Source organism: Sus scrofa, chromosome 15 (assembly GCF_054392235.1).
Source record: "Sus scrofa isolate SSC_HxYL_T2T_F1_AM1 chromosome 15, Sscrofa_HxYL_maternal_Yorkshire_Landrace_v2.0, whole genome shotgun sequence".
NCBI lineage: Eukaryota > Metazoa > Chordata > Mammalia > Artiodactyla > Suidae > Sus > Sus scrofa.
In genome coordinates this window covers 61,817,294-61,843,324 of record NC_139397.1, presented here as the reverse complement: position 1 = coordinate 61,843,324, position 26,031 = coordinate 61,817,294, and the positions used below count along the sequence as shown (strand labels likewise).

Below are 26,031 nucleotides of genomic sequence, written 5' to 3'. Positions count from 1 at the left end.
GCTGGCTGCAGTAGAAGAGGATAAAATATTTTTAGAAAGCAATTTTCTAATAGGTCTTAAGAATTATTAAACATCCTAACCTATAATTTAGTCATATTATTTTTTTGGAACTTATGCCATTTCTGTGTGCAAAAGAAAGAAAGTATAAAAACATGAATTTTAGCATTAGAAAAATCAGATATAATTTGTCTAATCATGGAGAAATGGTTTAAGTAAATTATAGTCAATCCAGTCCAGTGACGTTATGCAACCATTAAAAAGAATGATTATAAAGACTGTCTAGCAACATGGAACATGTTTGTGATATAATTTAAAATTTTAGGAAAGCTGATTATGGGGACAGGGGCATGAAAAAGCATGCAAAAGTAAAAACAGTTGGCTGGAGTGATTTTTTTTTTTTTTTAATTCCAGCATTGTTATCTTGTGATTTTTGCACTAAAAATGGAAAACACTAAGGAGGTTGGCATGCTCTGGAAAGATAGGGTGCCGAGTGGGGTGGACCCAGGTCCCTTCCTACACGTGTAGTCTGTGCTCTTTGTCATCCATGTGTTGTGAAAGCAGAGAAACTCCTTGCTGGCTCATCTTCTCATGGTCTTAAAGCAAAGGTGGAGAAGGCTGGCCTGAGAGAGAGGGCTGTGGTGGTCTGGCTCAGCGAGAACTCTCGGCATGCTGTCCCAGGAGGTGGGACCAGAGTCACTGTCCAGGTGTAGGGCCCAGGATATGGTGGTGATGGCATGGGCAACTCTTGGGACATGTCACCCAGTGTTACCCTCCACCCAGTAATTTTACACTGGGGAACTCGGTTAAAATGACATTTGGGGAATTCTCCTGTGGCTCAGCAGGTTAAGGATCCAGAATTGTCACTGCTTTGGCTCTGGTTGCTGCCGGGGCACGGGTTCAGTCCCTGGTGGTGGGGACTTCTGCATGCCACAGGCCCAGCCAGAGAGAGAGAGAGAAGAAAGACGTTTAAGATAACAAGTGATTTTAGGGTTTAGAAGACAGGCTAAAACTATGGAACTAAAGAAGGTCGAGAGAGTTGGAAAGGACATTCTGAAGGGGTGACAGTATGTGAATGTGCCAGGTGTCCCCCCGTTCTGTACCAATTGCCACACATCCCTTTCTCTCCCCACTGCCCGGTTATTGGGACTGGCCCTGGGGGACAGAGCAAATTGTATGTGAAGGGCCTCTGGGGAAAAGGGGACCAGTGGAGACCTGGGTGTTGATGGAGGCAGGTTGGAGAGGGAATTGGGGGCTGGAGGCAGCAGGCTGTCTGTACCAGACCTCAGCAGCTGTGATGGGTGATGGGGGCTGTATACATGGGAGGAGGGTGCAGGGTCACTCAGGACCTCAGCTTTGTGTGTCGTGCGCCCTCTGGGTTTGTCGCTTCTGCGCAGGTCAGGCTGTTCTAACCACACTTCCGTGTGATGCTTGGCGCTCCTGCAGCCCATCCTCCCACCCCCACCCCCGCCACCTCCCACGAGCTGATGCGCTCTTGTGACTCAGCTGCTTCTCAGGACGTCTGAGCAGCTTTTCTTCTGGGGCTAGAACCACAGTTAGGAGACCTGTGACCAGAATCCTTCTTTGTATTATCTTTCCTTTTGGTCCCTGAGGGAAATGGGTTGTTGAAGGATTGTGGGAAGAATGCCTTTCTAGCCTCTGACTTGATTCATCCCTGGAGCCCAAGAGGGGACACTGAAAAGGCAGCCTGGAGACGGTCGGCTTTGTTATCCACTCTGCTTCCTCTCAGAGAGGCCCCAGAAGCGGCCACAGCCCTGAAACCCCTGGCACGGCCGTCTCTGTGGCTGGACTGGCACCAGGGGAATCTGCTGAGTTTTCTTGGGGGATGGGTGCATTCTCACTGTGAGGCTGAGCCAGCCCTTCTGCCTAGGACTCCCGATTTTCCCCGATTCCCTGGGGGGATGCTGCATCCTTTCTCAGGGATCTGCTTCCTCTCCATCTTTGACCCAGTGTCTTCAGGACTTGAAGTCCTTCCCAGAGCATTCGCTCTGAACTCTTGGCTCCAGCCCATCTCTCTCTCTTTGCTGAAGCCCCTTGGTGAGACTGGCGCTGGGACGGAGGCCTAGTTTGGGGAAGCACCGAGAAGCAGGGGACCCCTGGCACATGATGCACTGTGGGCAAAGTTGTCCCCCTGCCACCCCCTCCATGTCTACTGCTTTCTCCTCTGCCATCTTTTTTTTTTTTTTCCCTTGGCCACCCGGAGGCACATGGAGTTCCTAGGCCAGGGATCAGAGCCCAGGCGCAGTTGCTACCTAAGCTGCAGCTGCGGCAATGCTGGATCCTTAACCCACTGTTCTGGGCCAGGGATCGAACCAATGCTCCAGAGATGCCACCGATCCCATTTGTACCTCCGTGGGAGCTCCTGTGCCATCTTTTTAAACCTCCTTTTTCCCACTTATTCTTCTTTTTTTACTTCCTCTTTTGCTTCTGCTTCTTTTACTTCATTTCCAGCTGAGCTGTTTCATCTGTGTCCTATTGCCCTAACTGCTTTACTTTTTTTCTCCTCCACCTTTACCCAGCAAGTGGCCGAGGGGTCCCCTCCTACCTGAGTCACCTGCCTCCCTGGGACTTGGCCTGAACTTGCCAGGAATCAAACGATTCACTGTTTCCTGGTATCCTTGTATTTGTATGTGTGTGTGCATGGGGTATGTTTTTCTTGGGGCAGCCTCTCAGCCCCATAAGGCCCCTTGTGGGGACAGGAGAGGGCAGACCACACCACCATCACCACTTAGAATCAGCCCGATCTTGGGGGGATGTGTCCCTGTTGATGGGACTTTTGCACCTCCTGGCCTAGAAGCCCGTGGCTGTAGCACATGTCCTGACCCAGTGCCCTAAGCCAGCCTCACCACCATGCTCAGTCATAGACCGAGGGCCATGGCAGGCTTGGTTGGGTTACAGTGAGTTTTGCTTTATTGAAGCCGAGCAGGTCAGGGGTGGGCGGTCTGAATGTCGCGTGGGGTTTTCTAATCCTTGGGCACTTTTCCCGCTTCTGCAGTGTATCATGCACCCAGGAGAGCCCTCCTCTCCTTGGGGGAGGAGCCCCTGACTTTGGCTCTTCACATGGACCAAAGGAAGCCAGGAGGAGAAGGGAGGCTGGCTTAAGGATGCAGTTTGTCCCAAATCCCTGAGACCCTGTTCTAGGGTCGGGAAGAGTGTCCAGTGTTAGGGTTTTCTTCTGCATCCTCATTCTTTCAATTACAAGTGGTTCTCTGTCAGAGGACTGTAGCAAAGTGAAGGAAGTGATGCTGGGCTGAGGGGTGTGGCTCTGCCCCAGGCCCCAGGAGCCCCTCAAATTTAATTCCATGGTACCATCAAGGAGCTGGAAGGGCTGCTCTTTACACCCAAATCCTTGGCAGAGTTTATCCAGCACTAGAGCTGACATCCTTTCTGCAATAGTTTCTTTATGTATACAATTGGGTTATGACCTACTTTACCAGGCTTTTCTGAAGAGTAATAACAGTAATACCTAGTGTTTATGAACGTTTCATGTCTGCCAAGCACTTAATTCTCACCAGCATCTTATGAGGTGCAGGTACCGGTATATTCCCATTTTACGGAGGCAGAAACTGAGGCATGGAGAGACAAAGCAGTTTGTGGTCACACAGTCAGTAAGTGGCCAGAACTGGGATTTGGACACAGGCCCCTAACTCAGAGTCTGGGCTTGCATCCTCCGTGCGCATAAAGCTGCCTAGCAGTCTGCCTGGCACATGGTAGAGGCTCATGAAAGTTCATTGAATAAATGTGGATTTTGAGGATGTGGAATGGGGTTGATAGAAGCCTCCAGGGTCTGGCTGAGATGGTACCCTGGGGAAGGAAGCTGAGGAGAGAGGGTGCCAGCCTCCTTTCTCGCAGAGGTGCGTCGGGCCAGAGTGAGATGCCTGCTTGGCACTCCTCCTCATTGCCCCTCCCTCCTTCCCACCCTGCAGGGTGATGTGAGCAGAGCTCAGGAATGCCTTATGTGGATCGGCAGAACCGAATCTGTGGGTTTCTGGACATCGAGGAGAATGAGAACAGCGGCAAGTTTCTGCGGAGGTACTTTATTCTGGACACGCAGGCCAACTGCCTTCTCTGGTACATGGACAATCCCCAGGTGAGAGGCGGCGTGGGAAGGGGCAGGGGTGGCTGGCCGCCCACCGTTGCCTGGGGGGATGCACACCGGGTTAGTGCCGGGGCTTACTCTCTCGTGGGCGGCACAACCTGCCGGTCAGTAGCAGGGGAAAGCCCCACAACACACACACACACACACACACACACACACACATGCACACATGTAGGCATGCACTCATGCTCATGCACACACACATACACACGCGCATATGCACGTGCTTGCACACACACATGCGAGCGCACACACATGCGCAGGAAACCATCCTACGTCTTAGCTGGAGAAAGAAGCTCATTGCTCCCACCCTTGGGGATCTGGTGTCTTTTCTCACGCTCAGGAATTGAACACTTGCACAAGTCTGGCAGAGGCTGGCCAGGCTGGATCCAGGCTCTGAGGCACAGCTGGCTTCCTCTTACCTCTCTCTAGGGCTGTGGCCTCATGGCCATCCTGCTCTTCCAGTCTGGGCCCCTCCCCAACAGGGGATGTGACCTGGTTCCCTGAGTGGGACAAAGGTTGGACTTGTTTGGTCTCCTTCTTGGGGCATCATAGGATCCTGGGTGGGAGGGGACAGATGAGAAACAGTCTTGCATGGGAACTGACTTCAGCAAGGCCACAGCAGAACTGGGTGACTTGCTTAGCATCAGGCACGAAGACCGGCCTCCAAAGCTTGATTGCTGTGCCCAGCAATCCCCAGAGGTCTTCACTGGTCTGGGAAAAGTGTCTCTATTCTTGATTTAGGATCTCAAGTCTTTTTTTTTTTTTTTTGGCCATGCATTTCAAATGGCATTCCGTGGCAGTCTGAAGTTCCTGGGCCAGGGATTGAACCCTTGCCACAGCAGTGACAACACTCATCCTTAACTTGCTAAGCAGCCAGAGAACTGCTCAAGTCTTTTTTTTCTGGTGCTATGAAGTTGTTGGCTCTTCCCTTCACACTGCCCTGGAGTGTCTCTGCCCCCTGAGCTACCAGGATGCTCTTTGTGCTAGAGCCTTCTTTGGGTCTGTGTTACAAATAGAACTTTTGGCTCTTGTTGGAGTTTTGTTTGTTTGTTTGTCTTTTTTTTAGGTCTGCACCCATAGCATATGGAGGTTCCCAGGCTAGGGGTTTAATTGGAGCTACAGCTGCCGGCCTACTCCACAGCCACACTAACGCCAGATCTGAGCCGTGGTCTGCGACCTACACCACAGCTCACAGCAATGCCAGATCCTTAACCCACTGAGCGAGGCCAGGGATTGAACCCGCAACCTCATGATTCGTTTCTGCTGTGCCATGATGGGAACTCCTCTTGTTGGAGATTCTTCACACTTTCCCTGGAAGCAGAGGTTTCACCTGTCTTGGCAGATGCCTAAAAAAAAAGGAGAGTCCAGCCTTGGCATAGCAGCAGTTCAGAACATTGTACTTTATTTGTAAGTTTAGCCCTTTATTGTATTAATGGGCAAACAGCCATTCTGACTAAAGGATAAACCTTTTTGTAAAGTTGAAAATGGTATCAGTGGGCCTTTATTACTTGTGTGCCATGCCTGAAAGCTTCCTTGGGTTATTGCTTCATTCTGATGGGTCTCATTGGTGGGTATCATTGTCTTTGTTCTAAAAGTGGGGTGGGTGAGGCAGAGAGGGGAGGAAGTTTGCCCATGGTTACATCATAAGAAAGTGGCAGATGGAGTTCCCGTTGTGGCTCAGCGGTTAATGAATCCGACTAGGAACCATGAGGTTGCGGGTTTGATCCCTGGCCTTGCTCAAGTGGGTTAAGGATCCGGCATTGCCGTGAGCTGTGGTGTAGGTTGCAGACACAGCTCGGATCCCATGTTGCTGTGGCCCTAGTGTAGGCTGGTGGCTACAGCTCCGATTAGACCCCTAGCCTGGGAACCTCCATATGCCGCAGGAACGGCCCTAGAAATGGCAAAAAGACAAAAAAAAAAAAAAAAAGAAAGAAAGAAAGTGGCAGAGCCAGGATTCTAACCCTGGTCATCTGACTCCAGCTACCCTGTTGTTATTGCTGATAATGAGACAGTCCTCTTAAGGGTGCTTGGGAGGAAGGAGAGCTTTCACAGTTTCTAAGGAGTTCCTGTTGTGACTCCCCAGGTTAAGAACCCGACTAGTATCCATGAGGATACAGGTTTGATCCCTGACCTCACTCAGTGGGTTAAGGATCCAGCATTGCTGTGAGCCGTGGTGTAGATCACAGATGTGACTTAGATCTGGCGTTGCTGTGGCTGTGGCATAGGCCAGCAGCTGTAGCTCTGATTCGACCCCTAGCCCAGGAACTTCCATGTGCCTTGGGTGCGGGCGTAAAAAGAAAAGATAAGTCTCTGAGAAAGAGAAGTTGGAAGGTCCCTGATGGCTCAGCAGGTTAGGGATCTGGCATTGTCATTACAATGGCTGGGGTTACTGTGGTGGAACAGGTTTGAGCCCTGGCTGAGGAACTTCTGCATGCTGAAGGTGTGGCCAGATGAAGAGAAAGAAAAAGGAAAGAAAGAAAGAAAGAAAGAAAGAAAGAAAGAAAGAAAGAAAGAAAGAAAGAAAGAAAGGAAGGAAGGAAGGAGGGAGGGGAGGAAGAAAGAAAAGCTCTCAGGGCTGGGAAGTCCTACAGGGCTAGTGCTCATCTGGCTTCTGATTCGGTGTGTCCAGCATTCGATAAACGTGGGCTCACTGAATGAGTGAGTGAATGAGGCTGTCAGAAGGGATGCCTCTGTTTTTTTTGTTTTTGTTTTGTTTTGGTCTTTTTAGGGCTGCACCCAGTGGCATATGGAAGTTCCCAGGCTGGGGGTTAAATTGGAGCTGCAGCTGCCGGCCTACACCACAGCCACAGCAATGTGAGATCCAATCTGCATCTTCGACTTACACCAGAGCTCATAGCAACGCAGGATCCTTAACCTACTGAGTGAGGCCAGGGATCAAACCCACATCCTCATAGATATTAGTCGGGTTCATTACCACTGAACCAGAAAAGGAACTCCCAGAAGGGACGCCTTTGTGACATGCAGAGTCCTGGGTCTAGGGACCTCCAGGGGAAGCTCTGCAGGGAGGGGTGGGGCAGGGAGCCAGGTATCGGGAGGTGATGGCTGGAAAGTGACCCCCAAGAGCAAAGAGGGGTGTCTTTCCCCGTGGAGAAGGATCTTGGGGACTGTGTGTAGTCACTGAACATCTTTATAGGGAAAAGGAGACACCTGATAAAACAGCTTAGGTATTTAATAGGCATTTCCCTGAACCCAGGTCTGTGATCTTTGCCTGTTTAAACCACTTAGAAGTTGGCATTTGGGAGCCTGTTTTTACTACTCCTGCTACTAGTATTACAAACTGCAGGTTATACTTACCAAGCATTGTCTGAAATGCCCTCCATGTATTTTCTCACTAAGTCCTCCCAGTAAACCTGGGACTGCAAGGTGCAGAGTAGGTCAGGGACTTTTTTCAAGGTTGAACGGGTGGTGAGGGCAGAGCTGGAGTTGGAGCCAGGTCTATCTGGCCCCAGTATCTGTGTGCTTCACCTTCATCTGCTTTCTTCCTCCCACTGACTGTGTGCTCAGCCCTGAGCAGGGTCCTGGCGATGAAGGGCAGGGGAATTCTCGGTGATTCTTGCCCCCAAGAAGCTTCAGGTTTAGTTGGGGAAATGAAAGCAGCATACATAAAAAGTACAGTGCTAGAAATCCCGGTCCATCTTTTTTTCCCCCCCTCTGGGTGCACCCAAGGGATATAGAAGTTCCTGGGCCAGGGATCAAATCCAAGCCACAGCCATGATAACACTGGATCCTTAACCTGCTGAGCCACAGGAGAACTTGGGCAAGTTCTTTATTAAGGAGAGAGCTGGGAAGCAGGACAAAGAAGGGGAGGGAGGGAGCCAGACAAGGGTCTGAGCTCAGGCTGAGGTCAGCAAAGGGCTAAGCTTAGCCTGATGCCCCTGGGGACTTGCCTGAGTCAGGCCAAAAAATTGACCCAAGGGAGCTGACTTCCTCAGGCCTCACTGTGCATGATCACTGGTTCTGGCTTTTGCATGTGGGCAGAACAGCTCCAGTAGCCTGCAGACAGCCCTTTGGAGCAGAGCTGCATCAAAATGCCAGAGCTGGGAGGCCAGCGAGCACATCTGCTGATGGGATGCTGGTAGGCACATGTCGGGAGTCCTTGCGAGAGGACCAAGTACAGTCTTGGGTTCATGAGAGAATTTAGAATCCCCATGATAAAATATGAAACCAAGATTTTAATTCAGGCACTGGTGGTACCAACAGAAGTAGGTTGAGACCTATTAGCTAAAAAGGACACTATAAATGGAAAGTTTCAATGCTATCGATTATGGCCACTGATTTGGCTCATGCATTTAAAAATCAATCTGCTGACAGTATCAAGCACACAAATAGTTCCTGAGTAAGAAAAAAAACATTGGGTGGATTTCCCATCATACATGACCATGGTATTATGGCACCAGCATATATATTTTAACTTAATGTTGTTCCCTATTGTGACAGAAAAGATGAAATTCTTTAATTAGGCTGCTCTATAGTATTACCTACAGAGTAACCAATTTACAACAACAGAGTAACAACAGAATAACAGAGTAACAACAGAGTAACAGCAACAGACTAAAAGTATGTTTTGGCTGCATAACAATGCTTGAGTTCCACCCTTATGATACCCACTCGGATAAGTAATTGCAAGACTAATAAATTATATAACCCCAAATGACAAATAATAAACAGACACATGAAAACAACATTGTACTAGATAGTTGTTCTTGTCAGATTCACTTTGTAAATTGTATTTTCTCTCTTTGCCAAAAAAAAAAAAAAAAAAAAAAAAAAGCTCAGATGCTTTACTTTCCAAAGACCATAATGTAAATTATGGATTATCAGAAGAGCCCAGAAGATTGCATCTCTCCTGGTAAATCTGGGGCCCATTAAAGTCCTTTGCTTTTTGCTTTTTTTTTTTTTTTTTTTTTTTTTTTTGTCTTTTTGCCATTTCTTGGGCCGCTCCAGCGGCATATGGAGGTTCCCAGGCTAGGGGTCCAATCGGAGCTATAGTCTCCGGCCTACGCCAGAGCCACAGCAACGCAAGATCCGAGCTGTGTCTGCAACCTACACCACAGCTCACGGCAATGCCGGATCGTTAACCCACTGAGCAAGGGCAGGGATCGAACCCACAACCTTATGGTTCCTAGTCAGATTCATTAACCACTGTGCCACGACGGGAACTCCTTTTTTTTTTTTTTAAAGCTGAAAGCAATTCTTTCCATTGAAGGGGACAAAACGCTTTGCTGTGTTGATGCAAAAATGGATATTTGGCTGCATTTTAGTAGAAAGAATACAGAGGAGTGGTAGAAAATTATATTAACATATAACATGTAACGAATAATGGTTTTGCCTTGAAAGCTAGGTGAAAATTGCTAATTTTTTAAAATTGAATTTTCTGTATCAGAAACCTCCTTGAGCCAAATTTGGCTGAAATCCAACAATACCTAAAAAGATTTTTTTTTTTTTATTGGCCACTTCAAGGCGTGTGGTGTTCCCTGGCGAGGTATCAGATCTGAGCCTCAGTTGCAGCCTATGCCACAGCTGCATCAATGCCAGATCCTTAACCCACTGTACCACTCAGGGATGGAACCTGTGGCCAACCTATGGCCCGGTGCTGCAATGACACCACCAATCCTGTTGTGCCACAGTGGGAACTCCTAAAAGATTTTTGCAGCATATACTTCACCCTGTGAAAATACCAAGAATCAGGAAGATAACTTTTTTTTTTTTAAATGGCCAATACATACAATATATTGGTGGTATAAAATTCAAAACGTGGGAAAGCTGATCTAGTGACATGTTTCTCCTTCCCACTCCAGTCCTCCAGCTACACATCGTCCTAACCAGAGGCAACCAGAATTTCTAGGTTCTTATGTGTCTGTCCGGAGATGTTCTTTGCATATGTAAGCATCATATAACTTTCAGATCTTCAGCACTTATTTGGGTCAAATGGTTTTAATTCATGGATTTGTTTTTTTTTTTTTTTGGTAACTGATATTTTAACTATTCATGATTTGAAGGGGTAAGTGAAATTTCTGGCTTGCTTTCGTCCACACTGAGTTATAGTAAGAATGCACAGTTTTTGGAGCTTCCACTGTGGAGAAGTGGGTTAAGGATTTGGCTTTGCTGCAGCTGTGGTGCAATTTGAAGTTGTAGCTTGGATTTGATTCCTGGCCTGGGAACTTCCATATGCTGTGTGTACCGTAAAACAAAAAACAAAAAAAACCAGAGTCCCTTGGGTGGGGGGAACCCCGAAAGAAGATTTCAAGCCACAGATCCAGGGATGTCTTTTTTTTTTTTTTTCCTCCACCGAAGTGCAAAATCTGCTTAGGGTAAATTAAAGTAATATTTTTAGAATTAAAATATTATGTGGACTTTTTTAGAGTTAACATTAAATAAATGCAGTTTTGTTTAATGTGTTTTCTATAGTAATTTTTTAATGCCAATTCTTATCTTTATAACAAGATGTACTTTGTTTAAATTAAAAAGAAGTAAAAACTAAGAAGCACTCTGAGACCCTCCTGTTAATAGTTAGCACTACGGGGTATTAAAGTCCAAGCGACTAAAGAGATGGACGTTATCACAGAGAACAGACTCGTGGTAACCAAGGCTGGCGATGGTGGGGGGGTGGGGAGCAGGGGAAGAGACGGGTTGGGAGTTTTCGATCAGCAAATGCAAACTAAAATATACAGGATGGATAAACATTGAAGTCCTAATAGATAGCACAGGGAACTAGATTCAATATCCTGTGATAAACCATAATGGAAAAGAATATGAAAAAAGAATATATATATATTCATTTATATATATGTGTGTATATATATAAAACACATGTGTGTATATATATACACATATATATATCTGAATTATTTTGCTGTACTCCAGAAATGAACACATTAAAAACAACTGTATTTCCATAAAATTAAAAAAAAAGAAAAGAAAGAGCAAAGAAAATAAACATTAGTAGATGTTTTACTAATGCAAAACCATAGCAATGGCTGTTTGAAGTTTTTTTTCTTTTTTTTTTTTTTAAATGGTTGCACCCTCAGCATATGGAAGTTCCTGGGCCAGGGACTGAATCCAAGCTGCAGCAATGGCAGGTGCTTTAACCCATTGCACCAGGCTGGGGATGGAACCCTCACCTCTGCAGCAACCTAGGCTGCTGTGCCCCACGGCAGGATCTCCCAAAGTTTTCTTTGTCTTTGGTTATGTTGTTGTTAGGGCTTTCTTTAGATTGTAACCTTTGGAGTTCCTGTTGTGGCTAAGTGGGTTAAGAACCTGACTAATGTCCATGAGGATGCAGGTGCAATCCCTAGCCCCATTCGGTGGTTTAAGGATCCAGCTGTGTGTCGGTCAAAGACACAGCTCGGATTTGGTGTTGTTATGGCTGGGGCGTAGGCTTACAGCTACAGCTCTGATTGGACCCCTAGCCTGATTGCTTCCATATGCTGCAGGTGCAGCTGTAAAAAGAAAAAAGAAAAGGAAAAAAAAAAAAAGGGTATGAAAGCCTTGTATTAGCACAGCTGTTTATTGCATAGGATTGACTTTTCTCTTTTTTTTTTTTAAATTTTTTATTTAATTTTATTTTTTCGGCTACACCCACAGCATGTGGAAGTTCTGGGGCCAGGGATCAAACCCCTACCATAGCAGTGACCCAAGCCATAGCATTGACAATGCCAGATCCTTAACCCTCTGAGCCACCAGGGAACTCCAGGATTAAGTTTTTTTCTTTCTTTTTTTTTTTTGATGACCACACCTGTGTTATATGGAACTTCCTGTGCTGGGGATTGAACCTGCACCTCCACAGTGACCTGAGCCATTGTAGTCAGATTCTTAACCCACTGCACCACAGCAGTAACTCCAGAATTAACTTTTCTTGAAGGGAAAGATTAAAAGCCTGCTTTGACCTGAAGAATGGGGAGAGCGGCCATGGGCCTTTCCTCAAGTTGTCTCAGCAAGTGGGCTCCAGCGGAGGGCCGTGGGGGTGGGCTGGTCCCAGGGCAACAGGTAGACCCGTAGTCTGGCCACACAGTACCTGGAAATGGCTGGCTTACTTTCCTTGGGGTTATTCTCAGGTCAGGGTGAGGGCTGGGGTGTAGGCAGAGGGGATTAAGTTCTCTGCCTCCTGCCCCCATTCCCATCATACTGCTCTGCCTGGCAAGGCTTTCTTCTCTGAGCATGTGTGTCCGGCCTTGGCCAGTGGTGGTTTGGGTTGTTGTTTCAGCCCGTGGGAGGCCATGGCTGCTGGTGCCCTCAAAATGGACTTCCAGGTCCATCCCCTTCTCCTCCCGCATCTGGTCAGCCAGCAAGCTGGTTTGACTGCGGGCTGAGTGCTTGCTGTGTGCCAGGTACCCGGGAGGGAGATGAGAGAAGGTAAGAGGTTCAGAGACTCACAGCAAAATGGAGCAGAAAGGTCAGAGCATCTCTCCTTTCCCATCTCTGAACCCCGGTCTTTTGGAGTTTGACAGCCAAGAGCCAGTTGGACCAGTTCCTGCCCTGCCCAGTTTGGGCCTCTTGGTGTAACCCTGCTGGTCCTGCTCTTGTTGATAATCAAGGTTTAGGTAATGAGCAGGCCCTCGGAGATGTGAAGGACTGTCCCGTGGGAAGGGGCCTGGTGTAAAGGAAGGTGCACGGGATTGGAGAATCTGGAAGGGCCGGGTTCAAATCCAGGCCTGACTCCTCAGTACTGCTCCATCCCAGGTTTCCTCATCTGTGAAGTGGGATTGTTGAGGTGAAGCAACCACATATAGCAGGCCTGCTGCACAACAGACTCTGCGTATCTAGCAGTTTCCGCCTTCTCTGGGGCTGTTCTTGGCCAAAGCACCAGACTGATGCTGGGGATGATGAGCTCTGTCTGTCTTCCTTGGGCTCCTTGAGGAAGTCATTACCCTGAGTTGAGGCTTAGAGGACTTGTGAATGACAGGGCAGCTGAAGAACCTCCTGGCACTGACATTCTGTGAACTTGAGAACCTGTGGATGGGCCTCCTGGTCATTTCTGTGTTGTGGTTACTCTCACTCCAAGATGGGGACATTTTTCTCTCTCAACAAGAAACAATGTTGCAAAGTTCCATGGTGGCGCAGTGGGTTAAGGATCTGGCATTATCACTGCTGTGGCTCTGGTCTCTGCTCTGGCTCAGATTTGATCCCTGGCCTGGGAATGAACACATGCTGAGGGCACAGCCAAAAAAAAAAAAGCAAAGTTGCTTCTAGGAAAACAAAGTGTCATATCTCTGTGGGCACCTCAGCCCCTTCCTTGGTGATGGGAAAGAACCCCACACTTCCTACTCGAGGGGAGTGCAAGCTCCTTTGAGGCTCTTGGTGGCAGAAGACCCCTCACGGGTTGACAGCCTCTGCATAAAACTATCAGTCATTTAATAGCAACGTGCCTTGTGTCCTACATTGTTCCAGAAAATTTAGAAGCCCCAGAGATGTACAGGCTGCTCCTGACTTACCCACACCCGGCATGGTGCTGGGACCTCCTTTCCCTGCCTCTGCCCACTGCCATGTCTTCTCTTCCTCTCCCCTGTTGGTGCTGGTACAGCAGCAGGGTCAGTCTCCCGGCCGTAGCTAGGTGTGGCACTTTTCACCTGCAGTTGCATCTCCTGGGCGGCGTCAGTAGGTCTGCCTGGCCAGCATCTACAGCAGTGAGCCTCAGGCCTGGCAGTGTTGTGGAACCCCCTGCGAGCTTTCAAACATATAGGTGCCTGGGCCCTACCTGGGAGGAAGCATGGACCTTAGTTTGTATAAAAATCTCTGCAGGTGATTTCATACAGGCAGCCTTCCACCCATCTCCACTCCCACCTGCTCAAATGCCTCCAGCCCCTCAAATGCTCCCTGAGGGTACCAGGTACTTACAGACTGGTTTGGGACCTTAACCACCATGCGAATAGTGTTTTCATTTTAAAAAAACAAGGTGTTCCTGCTGTGGCACAGTGGGATCTGTGGCGTCTCTGGAGCGCTGGGATGCAGGTTCGCTCTCGAGCCCAGCACAGTGGGTTAAGGGTCCGGTGTTGCCACAGCTGCAGTGTAGGTCACAACTGCAGCCCAGATCTGATCCCTGGCCTGGAAACTCCATACTCCTCAGGGCAGCAAAAAAATAATAATAAAAATTTAAAAATTGAGGAACGTGCTAGTAGAGAAATAAGATTCTACTTGTATCCTCAAAGTGCTTAAAATCTAGTGAGAAGAGACCTACACTCACAGTAAAATGTACTCCAGTATAGAATCCAGGGCTAGATTTTTGTTACATAGACCACTTGTTCTCAGATTTGGGCCTATTTAGGGATCACCTGGGGACGTTTTTAAAATGTGCGTGTTCTGGCCACATTTCACTTGATTCTGATTCGGTGTTTTGGGGCAAGGCTTGAACCTGGGCCCTTTTCTCCTTTCTTTCTTTTTAATTGGTCGTGCCCTAAGCATGTGTAAGTTCCCAGGCCAGGGATCAAACCCATGCCAGAGCAGTGATCCAAGCCACAGCAGTGACAATACCAGGTTCTTAACCTGCTAGGTCACCAGGGAACTCTGAACCTGGGCCTTTGAAAACAAGTTCCCCAGTTCACTGAAGCTGGAAGAGAATGGTGGACACGAATTTAGAGGGGCAGGGCAGGCCAGGCCAGACTGCAGTCGAGGACAAGGCTTCCTAAAGGCAGAGCCATCCATCCTTTCCCTGGAGGAGCTGGTGTCGTGGCTGGGAGGGCCACTCGCACGGGCCCTGCCACCTGGCCCTCCCCAGGTGCTGGCCCTTGGCCTTCCTGCCCTGATATCTGGCTGCCGAGGCAGACTTCCCGGACGTTCTTCCCGGACCAGGAGGTGTCTGCTTGGGGCTGCCACCTGATCATCGAGCTGTCACTATTCACCTCCTAGGTCCAGCAGTCGGAGTGGACACGGAGCCATCAGTCTGGATCAAGCCGCAGTGATTCTGGGCTTGTTTTCTGCTGTCACTCATCTCCCCCAGCACAGGGAGGAAGAGGAGCAGGAAACTACATTTTCAGACATGCATCAGGCTTTCCTGGCTCCTCGTGTTGGGAAGCTTAAGGGCCAGCAGGCCATGGTGAGGGGCATGAGGACCACCCATCCCAGGATAGCTGGGCTGGCAGAACTGCTGTGTCCTCCTCTCCGAAGCCAGAGAGCTGAGGGGGACGGAGACCGAGGGAGGAGCTACCTTCTCGGGGGTGGAGGGGATGGAGTTGTAATGGGATTGGCTCATATCTGGCATTGCACACACATGGATTAGTGTCAGAATGGCTCCCCAGATCCCCCTCATCACTGGTGATGCAGGCTAGGGCTCTGGAGGCCTTTGGGCTGTGGCCTGGGTGTGGCACCTGCGTCTTGTAATTAGCGTTGTGGGTCAGGGCCAGGACTGCCTTGTGCTTCTCCTTAGGTAATGCTAACAACAAGCCTATGAAACAGGGGTGAGTCCCCTTTTATGGGTAAAAAAACCTGCCTGCAGTCCAAGGGTGCTAATGCCTCAGTGGGAATTCCAGCAGCTGAAGCATTTACGATGGTGTGGTGGTGTTTCTAGGGCATCCCTGGTGGAAGTCAGGAGACCTGAGCTAATTGTGTGACCTGGGCAAATCCCCTCACTTTCCTTAAGAGCAAAATGGGAGTCGGGAGCAGGGGTGGGGTGGGGGGACTGGGCCTGGGGGTGAGGAGGTGGTGGTGGCCAGGAGCCCAGTGTCTCATGGAGGTCCCTGGCTTCCTGTATCCCCAGGGTGGTGCACCCAGGGGTGGTGGAGACGCAGGCCAACTTTTGAAGCCTCCCTCTGTGCAGAACTGTCTGCCTTGGGTGGTTCACAGCTTCCTCCAGGGCAGTGTCAGCAGTTTTGGGTGCTGTGGCTCCTTTTGAACTCTGATTTAGAGATACAAGACCTATCTCTCATTACCCAACAGAGATTTTTGTAAAAATAAGTAAATAAATGCAATCACAAATGTAGCTGAAGAATGAACAATAGTAGTTTATCGTGTAGTTTATAAGATAAACACTAGTAGTTTACGTAGTCGCAATAAACAAATGTAGTTGAAAAAATGTGTAAGTCAAATCGAACATATGAGAAATGCTAACTCAGTGACTCAAAGGCAGTTTTTAGACCTATGGCCTCATTTGCAAATAAAAGGAGATGTCCTTTCTAGATCCCTTTAAATTTCTAGGGCTCTGAGATCTGAGAACCCTTTCATCTTGGTTTTGTCCCCATCCATTTTCTTGTGACTAGGAAGCTTCACACATGGCCTTTGCTTCAAGTGATGCATGTGAATTTAGATAACTGGGCTTACTGAGCCTAGAAGGACTCTTCCCTGACCTATCTCAGCAATTTCTCAAGAGCCATCTCCTGGAATGACAGGTCATTTCACTTCTTTTTTTTTTTTTTTTTTTTTTTTTTTTGTCTTTTAGGGCCTCACCCACGACATATGAAAGTTAACAGACTAGGAGTCGAATCAGAGCTGTAGCAGCTGGCCTATGCCACAGCCACAGCAATGCAGGATCTCAGCCACGTCTGTGACCCACACCACAGCTCACGGTGACACCGGCTCCTTAACCCACTGAGCATGGCCAGGGATCGAACCTGTATCCTCATGGATGCTAGTCAGATTTGTTAACCATTGAGCCACAACAGGAATTCCAGGTCATTTCACTTTTAACCCTTTAGGAAATTTAGTAAATCCCCAATCTCCTAGATTTGCCTATGTTCATTGCTTTAAGATGAACCCAGGTCTTCACGATGGGGCCTTCCAGGTTTTTCTTTTGTGGCTTATGACCACAGTTTAAGGGGTAGCCTCTCATGTCCATTCGGGAGTGGATTGGCCAAGTTACAAATGAGGAATGCACACAGCTGGGATTTCTAATCTTAGCCTTTTCTCTGGTTCACTACCATCCCTGGGTCTTCATTGCTTCATTTCTGACAATGGAGAAGTTAAAAAGCCGGAGAGATTGTGCCAAAGTTGAATATTGCCAGACAAGCTGCCTGTTAGTTTCTTGCTGTTTTTTTTTTTTTTTTCCTTTTTATGGCTGCACCTGCAACATAGGGAAATTCCCAGGCTAGAGGTTGAATTGGAACCCTGCCTGAGGCCTACGCCACAGCCATGGAAGCACCAGATCTGAGCTGAATCTGTAACTTATGCCAAAGCCTGCGGCAACGCCAGATCCTTAACCCACTGAGCTACAATGGGAACTCATCTTGCTGTTTATAATAGTGCATTTACCTAGTGTTTTATAGTGTACAGACATCATTCCATTTGGTATTCATAACAGTCCTGTGCAATAGACTGAACAGCTATGCTTTTTTTCTTTTTCTTTTTATGCCTACACTCGCAGCAAGTGGAAGTTCCCAGGCTAGGGATCAAGCCCAAGCCACAGCAATGAAAACACCAGATCCTTAACCCGTTGACCTACCAGAGAACTCCTATGTATTTTCTTTTCTTTTTTTTTTGCTGTATTGTGTTACTCTGTACCCTATTTATTAAAAAAAAAAAAAAAAAAAAAAAAGAATTTGAAGAACTCCCTGGTGGCACAGCAGTTAAAGGATTTGGCATTGTCACTAGTGACTCGGGTCACTGCTGTGGTACAGGGTCACTCCCAGTCTGGGAACTTCTGCGTGCCATGGATGTGGCCCAAAAAAAAAAAAAAAAAAAAAGATTTGAAATGTCATAAAATAGGATCAAGCCACGAGGAGATCAAAGCAGTTGGGCCAAAAAATATAATAGCAACACTTGTTCAGAGCCATCTATATACCAGGGACAATTCCAAGTGATCTTAAATGTATAAACTCATCCTACAACTGTCTGGTGAAGTAGCTACTATTACTATCCTTGTTTTTATAGAAGAGAAAACTGAGGCTTAGTGGTGAGGGAACTTACTCATAAGCAAACGGTGGAGCACATGCTTTTAAAACTTTTACCTTTTTTTATTTGTTATTTTATCTTATTTTGGGGGAATCCACCCTTTTAACCACAGTACTAGAACACTTCTCTATAATAACAAGGCCAAGGATAATGTTAAGGTCCACATACCTGTGGCAAGAACCGTCACTGTTTTACAGATGAAGAAAGTGAGCCAAAGAATAGGTAAGTGGGGAGTTCCCATCGTGGCTTAGTGGAAATGAATCTGACTAGTAACCATGAGGATGCAGGTTCAATCCCTGGCCTCGATCAGTGGGTTAAGGATCCAGTGTTGCCATGAACTGTGTATAGGTCACAGACTTGGCTTGGATCCTGAGTTGCTGTGGCTGTGGTGTAGGCCGGCAGCTGTAGCTCTGAATCGACCCCTAGCCTGGGAACCTCCATATGCCGTGGGTGCAGCCCTAAAAAGACAAAAACAGACAAACAAAAAAAATAGGTAAGTGGGGCATTCCTACTGTGGCTTAGCGGGTTAAGAACCCGACTAGTGTCCATGAACATGCAGGATCAATCCCTGGCCTTACTCAATGGGTTAAGGATCTGGTGTTGCTATAAGCTGCGGCATAGGTCGCAGATGCAGCTTGGATCTGGCATTGCTGAGCCTCTGGTGTAGGCCGAGAACTTCCATATGTCACAGGTGCAAGCCCTAAAAAGAAAAAGAAAAAAAAATAGGTAAGTGACTTGCTCAAGATTGCAGAGCTAAGTAAGTGGCATAAATGGAACTAGAATCTTGGTCTCCTGTTTCTTAGTGCTGTTTCCACTGCCTTGCATAGCATCCTTCTTAAAGTGAAAAATGTTTTGTCTTTCAGAACCTGGCCATTGGTGCTGGAGCTGTGGGATCTTTGCAGCTGACCTACATCTCGAAGGTAATGTTGGCCTGGAGCTCTGAGAATTCATGGTCTGTAAGTTGGCTTAGTATCTAAACTAGAGGCAGTGTCACCCTTTGGGCATTGACATCTGGGACGTGGATGGGCATGGCTCAGAAAGAGTTGGGGCTGCCCTGGAGATTTGTCCCTCACCTGGACAGGAGGCAAGGCTGGGAGTGCCCCCAGTAGGTACCCAGATGCACCAGGAAAGCATTCAGCCACTAGATGACCGCTGGAGGGTCTGAAGAGTGGCCGGTCAGAGGCCATTGCCAGGTCCACTTTGCACAGTCGGGGTGAGAGCAGTCACTCTATGGTTCCTGAGACCTGGGTGGGGGCTGGGGCTGGTGAAGCACGCACGGCCTCACAGCTGCTGGATTCAGCTTCTTTTAACTGCCCGCCCTCCCTGGACCAGGCGCCAGTGCTGACCTGGGATGCAGCCGTGATTAAAAAAAAAAGGCCAGGGGATTGAGAATCTCAACAGAAAGAGGAACTCTTTGTCCAGGGACAAGAGCCAGGTGGCGCTCAGCCAGCCCTGAGGTTTTGGAAGGCCGGCTCGCCCCACACACCCCTCACTTCAGGTCTCTTGGGGATCCCTGCTTCCTTGTCCACATTCCCCCACCCTCCAGGGGCCGAGAACCTCATCTGAGTGGCTGCTAGCTGCTCTGTGCACAGAGCTTCGGGAGTTCCTGGGCTGCTCTCCATCCCAGCTGGCCCGGAGGTGGAGGCGGCTGCAGGGGCTGCAGGCCAGAGTCAGGCAGCTGGGTGCAGAGGCAGAAACTGCAGGGCAGGGTCTGAGAGTTTTTTTTTTTTTTTTTTTTCCCTGATGATGGGGCAGTGAATACAGTTCCCTGCTGAATGGTGATTTATAAATGCAGCTCAGATGAGGGTTTGTAGAATTCTCAGCTTGGGAGACTGCTGTGTGGAACAAGGATGGACCTGCCTTTTAGCCCTGCATGTATGGGAGAGGCAGGCCTGGGTGGGTTTGGCAAAACCCGCAGCTGCTGCTGGGTCAGGTTTCAGAGATCCGAGAGGCTTGAACTGCTCTCTGACCTGGTGCCAGAAAGCAGGGGTTTTCCTAGAAAAACACTTAGCCAGAGTGCCAGGATCAGATTCAACATTTGGGGCTATTTCTTGTTAATCCCTGGGTATTCCCTCCCCAAGTAAAGGGTTTAACCAACAGTGTCAGCCTGGCTGTGGTGTGCATGTGGCTTTTCCTTCAGGGGCGCTCTTTTTTTGACCACCCCATGGCATATGGAGTTCCCAGGCCAAGGACCAGATTCGAGCTGCAGTTTTAACTTAAGCTGCAGCTGTGGCAATATGGGATCCTTAACCCACTGTGGCAGGCTAGGGGTCGAACCTGTGTCCTAGTGCTCCCAAGACACTGCCGATCCTGTTGTACCACAGCAGGAACTCCTGGGGGGTGGGGGTTGCCCTTTTTTGAGAGCTAGTGTGGGGAAGATGAGGGCCTTCAGAGAGGCCAACAGAGATGAAGGTTCTTGACTTGATGAGGCCCAGATTGTCAGCATTAGCAGGACCCATTCTTGGGCAAAGTAGAAAAAAAACTAATGCTGGCCTTTCGAACCACCCATCTTCGGGCTTTGTCGGCTGGCCTTTCTCCTCCACACAGCCATTCCCTCTGTTCCTCCTCCAGTCTGTGTTCTGTCTTGTCAGGGCCTTGCCCTCCGTTAGCTGTGAGGAAGACTTTCCTTGGAGGAGTTCCTGTTGTGGCTCAGCGGGTAAAGAACCTGAGGTTGTGGGTTCGATCCCTGGCCTTGCTCAGTGGGTTAAGGATCTGGCATTGCTGTGAACTGTGGTGTAGGTCACAGATGTGGCTCAGATTTAGGGTTGCTGTGGCAAAGGATGGCAGCTGTGGTTCTGATTCTTCCCCTAGCCTGGGAACTTCCATATGCTGCAGGGGCGACCCTAAAAAAAACAAAACAAAAACAAAACAAAAAACCTTCCTGGAACAGCGATCCAGATTTTTGGGGGGGTTGAGGGTCATGGATCTTTTGGAGTCTGGTGGAAAGTGTGGAGGTAAATTCCCAGGTAAATCACATAGGTATACAGGCACCTTGATTGTGCCTGTGACTTCAAGAAGGGCTCATTGACCCCCCTGAAGCTGGTTGGGAGAGGCCCCATTGGACCCCCTCAGATTGTCCTGTGTGGGTGGCAGCTGCTTCCCCTGCTCTTGATGCCACCTCGAGGGGCAGGGTCATTCTGAACATGGAGGCAGAGCAGAGCTGCCCTAGAGTTCTGAGACCTTGGTCTGCTGCTGCTGCTACCAGAGGGGCCCCAGCTCCACTTCCAGCCCAGGGCAGACAGGGTGGGGTGGCTAGCAGTGCCCACCACCCTGTGACACTGCTGCTCCTGTGGTCTGGGTTCCATCTGATAAGAGCCAGTTCCTGAGAGTCTCTCAGGCTGTGGGTGGCCTGGTCTGCGTCACTGTGGGTGACCCATGCCTGTCCCCCACGATACACATCCTAACCTCCGCCTCCCACCACAGCCCCACCTGGGACCCGCCAGTCAACCCCTGCTGTGCAACTACATAACTGCGGCCAGTCAGCTGGTCAGCCACCTCACTCCCTCAGGAGCCTCTGTTCCTTCACTACATGTAAAGGAGGCTGCAAGGTCTGGCCTGGTCACCAGCAGATAGGGGGTCAGGTGGTTATACCTCCCAGGTGGCAGGGATTCTGCTTCAAGGTCACCAGGATATCAGGGGGTGGCCAGAGCTATGCCTCTCCATAGTAAGTGAGACCCACCCCCCCAACCCTCGCCCTTCTCTTTGAGGGCACAGAAACTGGTAGATAAGAGTTTAGTTTATTTTCTTTTTCTTTCTTTCTTTCTTTCTTTCTTTCTTTCTTTCTTTCTTTCTTTCTTTCTTTCTTTCTTTCTTTCTTCCTTCCTTCCTTCCTTCCTTCCTTCCTTCCTTCCTTCCTTCCTTCCTTCCTTCTTTCTTTCGCCACACCCACGGCACATGGAAGTTCCAGGGCTGGGGAATCAAACCGTAAAAAGAAAAAAACAAAACCAAGACCAAAACGAGATAGCACAGGGCCAGGACTCTGCTGCTGTGGGCCTCCAGCGGTACGGTTCCTGGGAGTGCTGAAGATGCAAAAGAATTTGCATTGTCTGTCTGAACTCAGGATGTAGGCTCACATTGGCTTCAATCTTCTTGGTTTTTTTTAGGACTATTTACAGCCTTTCTTGGGCCCCAGGGCCTCCACTTCACATCATATTAAGCATATCAACATGCACCCATGTCCCTCATTGACTGTGATTAGCTGTAAGATATTTGAAAGGATTTCCCTCATTTTACTTTTGGAATGATTTGGCTACAACTCCTTATTTTATGATTGGCTCTAATTTCTGGGCTGTGCTCTTCCACATTCGAGGATTCTTGCGAACCAAGAAAATCGCAGCTACTAATGATTTTTGGGTGTTTAATTGACACGTTAATGAAATCAACAGAATGTGACATCTTGTGGACATTTACTTAAATACTTGTCAGTGAGGGTGATATAATGTAATACAGACATTTAATTAAATATTTATGTGGGTTGTGTGTGCCACATTCATTTTGTGTGTTGGAGGCTAGGTCTCATATGTTTTTGTAGGCTCCTGTGCAGCTCATGAGGCCCTCAGCACTTTGCTCAAAGTGCTAAGCAAGGCACTGCCTCTGTTGTTATGTGGAGTGGGTGTTAATCGAACCTGCTTCTGAGGACAGGATGGGTTAAGTACCTCAGCTGCACTATCACATTTAACCCTCACTGTAGAACGTGATTTGTTATCAAATACCCCTATTTGATAGAACAGGAAACGGGGGGGTCAGACAACTGGGACATCTGGTGTCAAAGGCCTGACACTGGCACCAAACCCATCGTGTACCATGCCTGTCCTTCCTTTGATCTTTTTTTTTTTTTTTCTTTTTATGGCCTCACCTGCGACATGATGAGCTAGGGGCCAGCTGCTAAGGGTTCAATCAGAGCTGCAGCTGCAGGCCTACACCACAGCCACAGCAATCCCAGATCCAGGCCACATCTGCGACCTACACCGAAGCTTGCAGCAATGCCAGATCCTTAATCCACTGATCGCGGCCAGGGATCAAACCCACATCCTCACGGAGACTATGTCGGGGTCTTAACCCACTGAGCCACAATGAGAACTCCCCTTTGATCTTCTATAGTCTGCCGCATCAGTTCCCAGATTGAATATTATGGGAAGCATTGATTTGAGTTGGTGAGGAGTCCGGGCAGGTCCATAGAAAGAACTTGGAGCCAAGGGTGAGGTCCAGAAAGACTGGTAGACCAGTTGTTATCAGCCCCCGAGCCACTGTGAGCCATGAAGGAGACCTTAATTTTGACTCATGAGTTTTTCTTTAGTTCCTGGCTTCTAATGTGCCTCCTGCTACAGCAAAAACCAGTCCAGGAGCCCTGGGCTGGAAATGAGGGAGTTGTGTCCAGCGAACACTGATTGCACTGTGTGAAGGGTAGTTCCTGCCCTAGGCCCCGGGGGAGGGGTTGTCCCTTTGGCCATTCCAGGAATAACCTGCCCCATATAGAATTAGGTGCCTGCCCTGGATGGAGGTTGCAGCCACCTAATTCCATATGATGGAGTAGGAGCTGCTCTCTTTTTCTTGTTCTGTGTCTTCGGCCCTGAATGCAGGAGGTCCCACAGGCACATACTCAGGAACGTACACCCAAGAGGCCGGCTTGCAAAGGCAAGATGAAATGACACTACAGGGGACAGAAAAATCCTTGTACTTTCTTGTACCCTTCCCTTCACTACGGGTATGCTGATTACATCAGCCCCTCTCTGGGCGGGAGGTGCTGGGGAGCACTTATTTTCAGGGTGAAGCAGTCAGGGTAGAGATAAGGGAAATGGACCAGCAAGTCCCAGGGCTGTGCACGCTGATTAGAATCTCTGTATCGGTGGCAGTTCCACCTTCAGTGGGCAGCGCTGTTTGGGGAAGGGGTTGGTGGTTGGGCCAGGAGTGAGCTTTTGCTAGTGCAAGTGGAATCAGTAGAGTTTTGTGGTCCAGGGGGAATTTTATCAGGGCTTGGTGGCGTATTTTTTTCCTCTTTAGGGCTGTACCTGCGGCATGTGGAAGTTTCCAGGCTAGGGGCTGAATCAGAGCCACAGCAACTCCAGAGCTGAGCTGCATCTGTGACCTACATTGGGGCAGTGCCAGGTCCTTAACCCACTGAACAAGGCTAGGGATCAAACCCTCATCCTCATGAATACTAGTTGGGTTCTTAACCTGCTGAGCCGCAATGGGAACTCCAGGGCTTGGTGGCTTTTAAGTTTTTTTTTTTTTTTCAAAGATGAAGATTTAGCACAGACATCAAGATAGTGGTTATCTCCAAGGGGTGGGGACAGGATTCTATCTGGGAGGGGCACACATAGGGCTTCTAAGAAATAGGACCGATAATGACTTGTTTCTTCATCTGGATGGTGAGTATGGGGTTTTCTCTTCTTAGTTTTGAAAATATTCACATGTTTCATATGCTCTTCTTTTTGTATAAAGTTTCCCAGCTTAAAACATTTGGAAGAAAAAAAAGAAAAAGAACAGCTTTACAACACTGTTAGAAATGTATTTACATTTCTTTCATTCTTTATTTGACTTAGGTGAGCATAGCCACCCCAAAGCAGAAACCCAAAACTCCATTTTGCTTTGGTAAGTACTGAGCCAGAAGACAGGTTTTCTGCACATTCCTCCTGGAACTTCCCCTTTTGTGTGGAGACAGTCCTGTGATCCCATGTGACTTACACCCTGTGTGTATGAGTGACCACAGTCGCTGCCATGTCCCTGGGGCTCCAGGGATACTCCTTTCCTTCGTCTCGCTGCAAAGATGGTTAATAACATAAGACGGGCCCAGAGACTGGTGACGCCTCGGCTTTCCTGGCTCTGCAGAGCAGAGTGCTGTTAGGTTTGCTGAGGGGGGAATGGGCAAGGCCAAGTTGGTAAAGCAGGAGAAATTTATTAAGGCATCTGAAGTGCATGGACTGGGCCGAAGATGGCACCCACACGGACTGATAGGAGATGTTAGGCTTGTTACAGGATCCATGGCGGGAGTGTATGGCGGGGACTTGTGGTGGGAACAATGAAGAAGGAGGAGGAGAAGGCCGGGGGGAGGTGTGTAGGGGTTGAGTCCCATGACAGAGGGCAGTTAATCCTTGTAGGAGGTTAATCTATGCAGGCAGTTGTTTTCTGCAGGCCAGTGCTTCTTGCTGCCCAAGTCAAGCATCCATATTCTGGGAGAGGGTGTCCACAGCAGGTCTCCAAGGCGAACAGTCACATTTGCCGGGGGGGGGGGGGGCGTTGTCTGTCACCATCCTCCTGGGAACCTATCGGATGCCAGGTATCTTCTAGAAGTTTCTAGGAGCTCACATCTGAGAGCAGAGTAATGGTGTGCTCAGGAAAGGGAGTTGGGGGATAAGAAAGGATGTGATAGTCTGTGGAGGGTCTTGTTGTGGGCAAATAAGGGACAGTTGAGGGTGACACAGAAATGGATGCAAGTCCCTGAATCATCACTTTACATTTGGCTTCCCCTGCCTTCTTGGTGCCATCCTGCGTGCCCTCAGCTCATGTTATACATTTGGGGTGGTTCTGTGGAAGCTCCACGAAGGCAGGGGTGCTCCTGTGCTTCGTCATTGCTGTATGCTCAGCATGTAGTGTGTGGTTCCGGGCACAGAGTGGGTGCTTAGTAAATGTCTGCTGCTTGAATGAATGGATGAAGGAATTCTGTGTCCACCCCACGATGCCCACATCCTTGGATTTGGGCTGATTTGTGCTGAGAGAATGAAATGGTCCCCTGAGCTGTCCTCTTTCCCAGCTTCAAGTTGGTTCAGCACAAATGGTTTTGTGTTCTCATCCTCCTGTTTCCTTCAAATATCATTGCTAAGCCCGAAAATGACTCAGATTTTGTGGTTAGTAGATTGAAAACAATAACAACAACAAAAACCAGGAGTTCCTGCCGTGGTACAGTGGAATCGGTGGGGTCTCTGCAGTGCCGGGACACAGGTTCAATTCCTGGCCCAGTGGGTTAAAGGATCCAGTGTTTCTGCAACTGCGGCTTGGAGCCGATACCTGGCCCCAGAACTCCACATGCTGCGGGGCGGCCCAAAATGATAAAACAAAACAAAACAAAAACAAAACCC

At 48.6% G+C, this 26,031-nt stretch overlaps 1 protein-coding gene across 4 annotated transcripts in view; it reads left to right on the top strand.

Annotated features, from left to right (window-relative positions):
- PLEKHA2 (pleckstrin homology domain containing A2) overlaps positions 1 to 26,031 on the top strand; it is an 87,338-nt gene that overhangs the window by 27,220 nt on the left and 34,087 nt on the right. For all 4 annotated transcript variants that reach the window (XM_085001080.1, XM_021075122.2, XM_085001079.1 and 1 more), the window contains 3 exons: positions 3,945 to 4,108; positions 18,820 to 18,876; positions 24,499 to 24,547. In XM_085001080.1, the coding sequence (XP_084857206.1) occupies positions 3,968 to 4,108; positions 18,820 to 18,876; positions 24,499 to 24,547 (247 nt within the window). In that variant the 5' untranslated portion in view covers positions 3,945 to 3,967. The remainder of the gene's footprint in view (positions 1 to 3,944; positions 4,109 to 18,819; positions 18,877 to 24,498; positions 24,548 to 26,031) is intronic.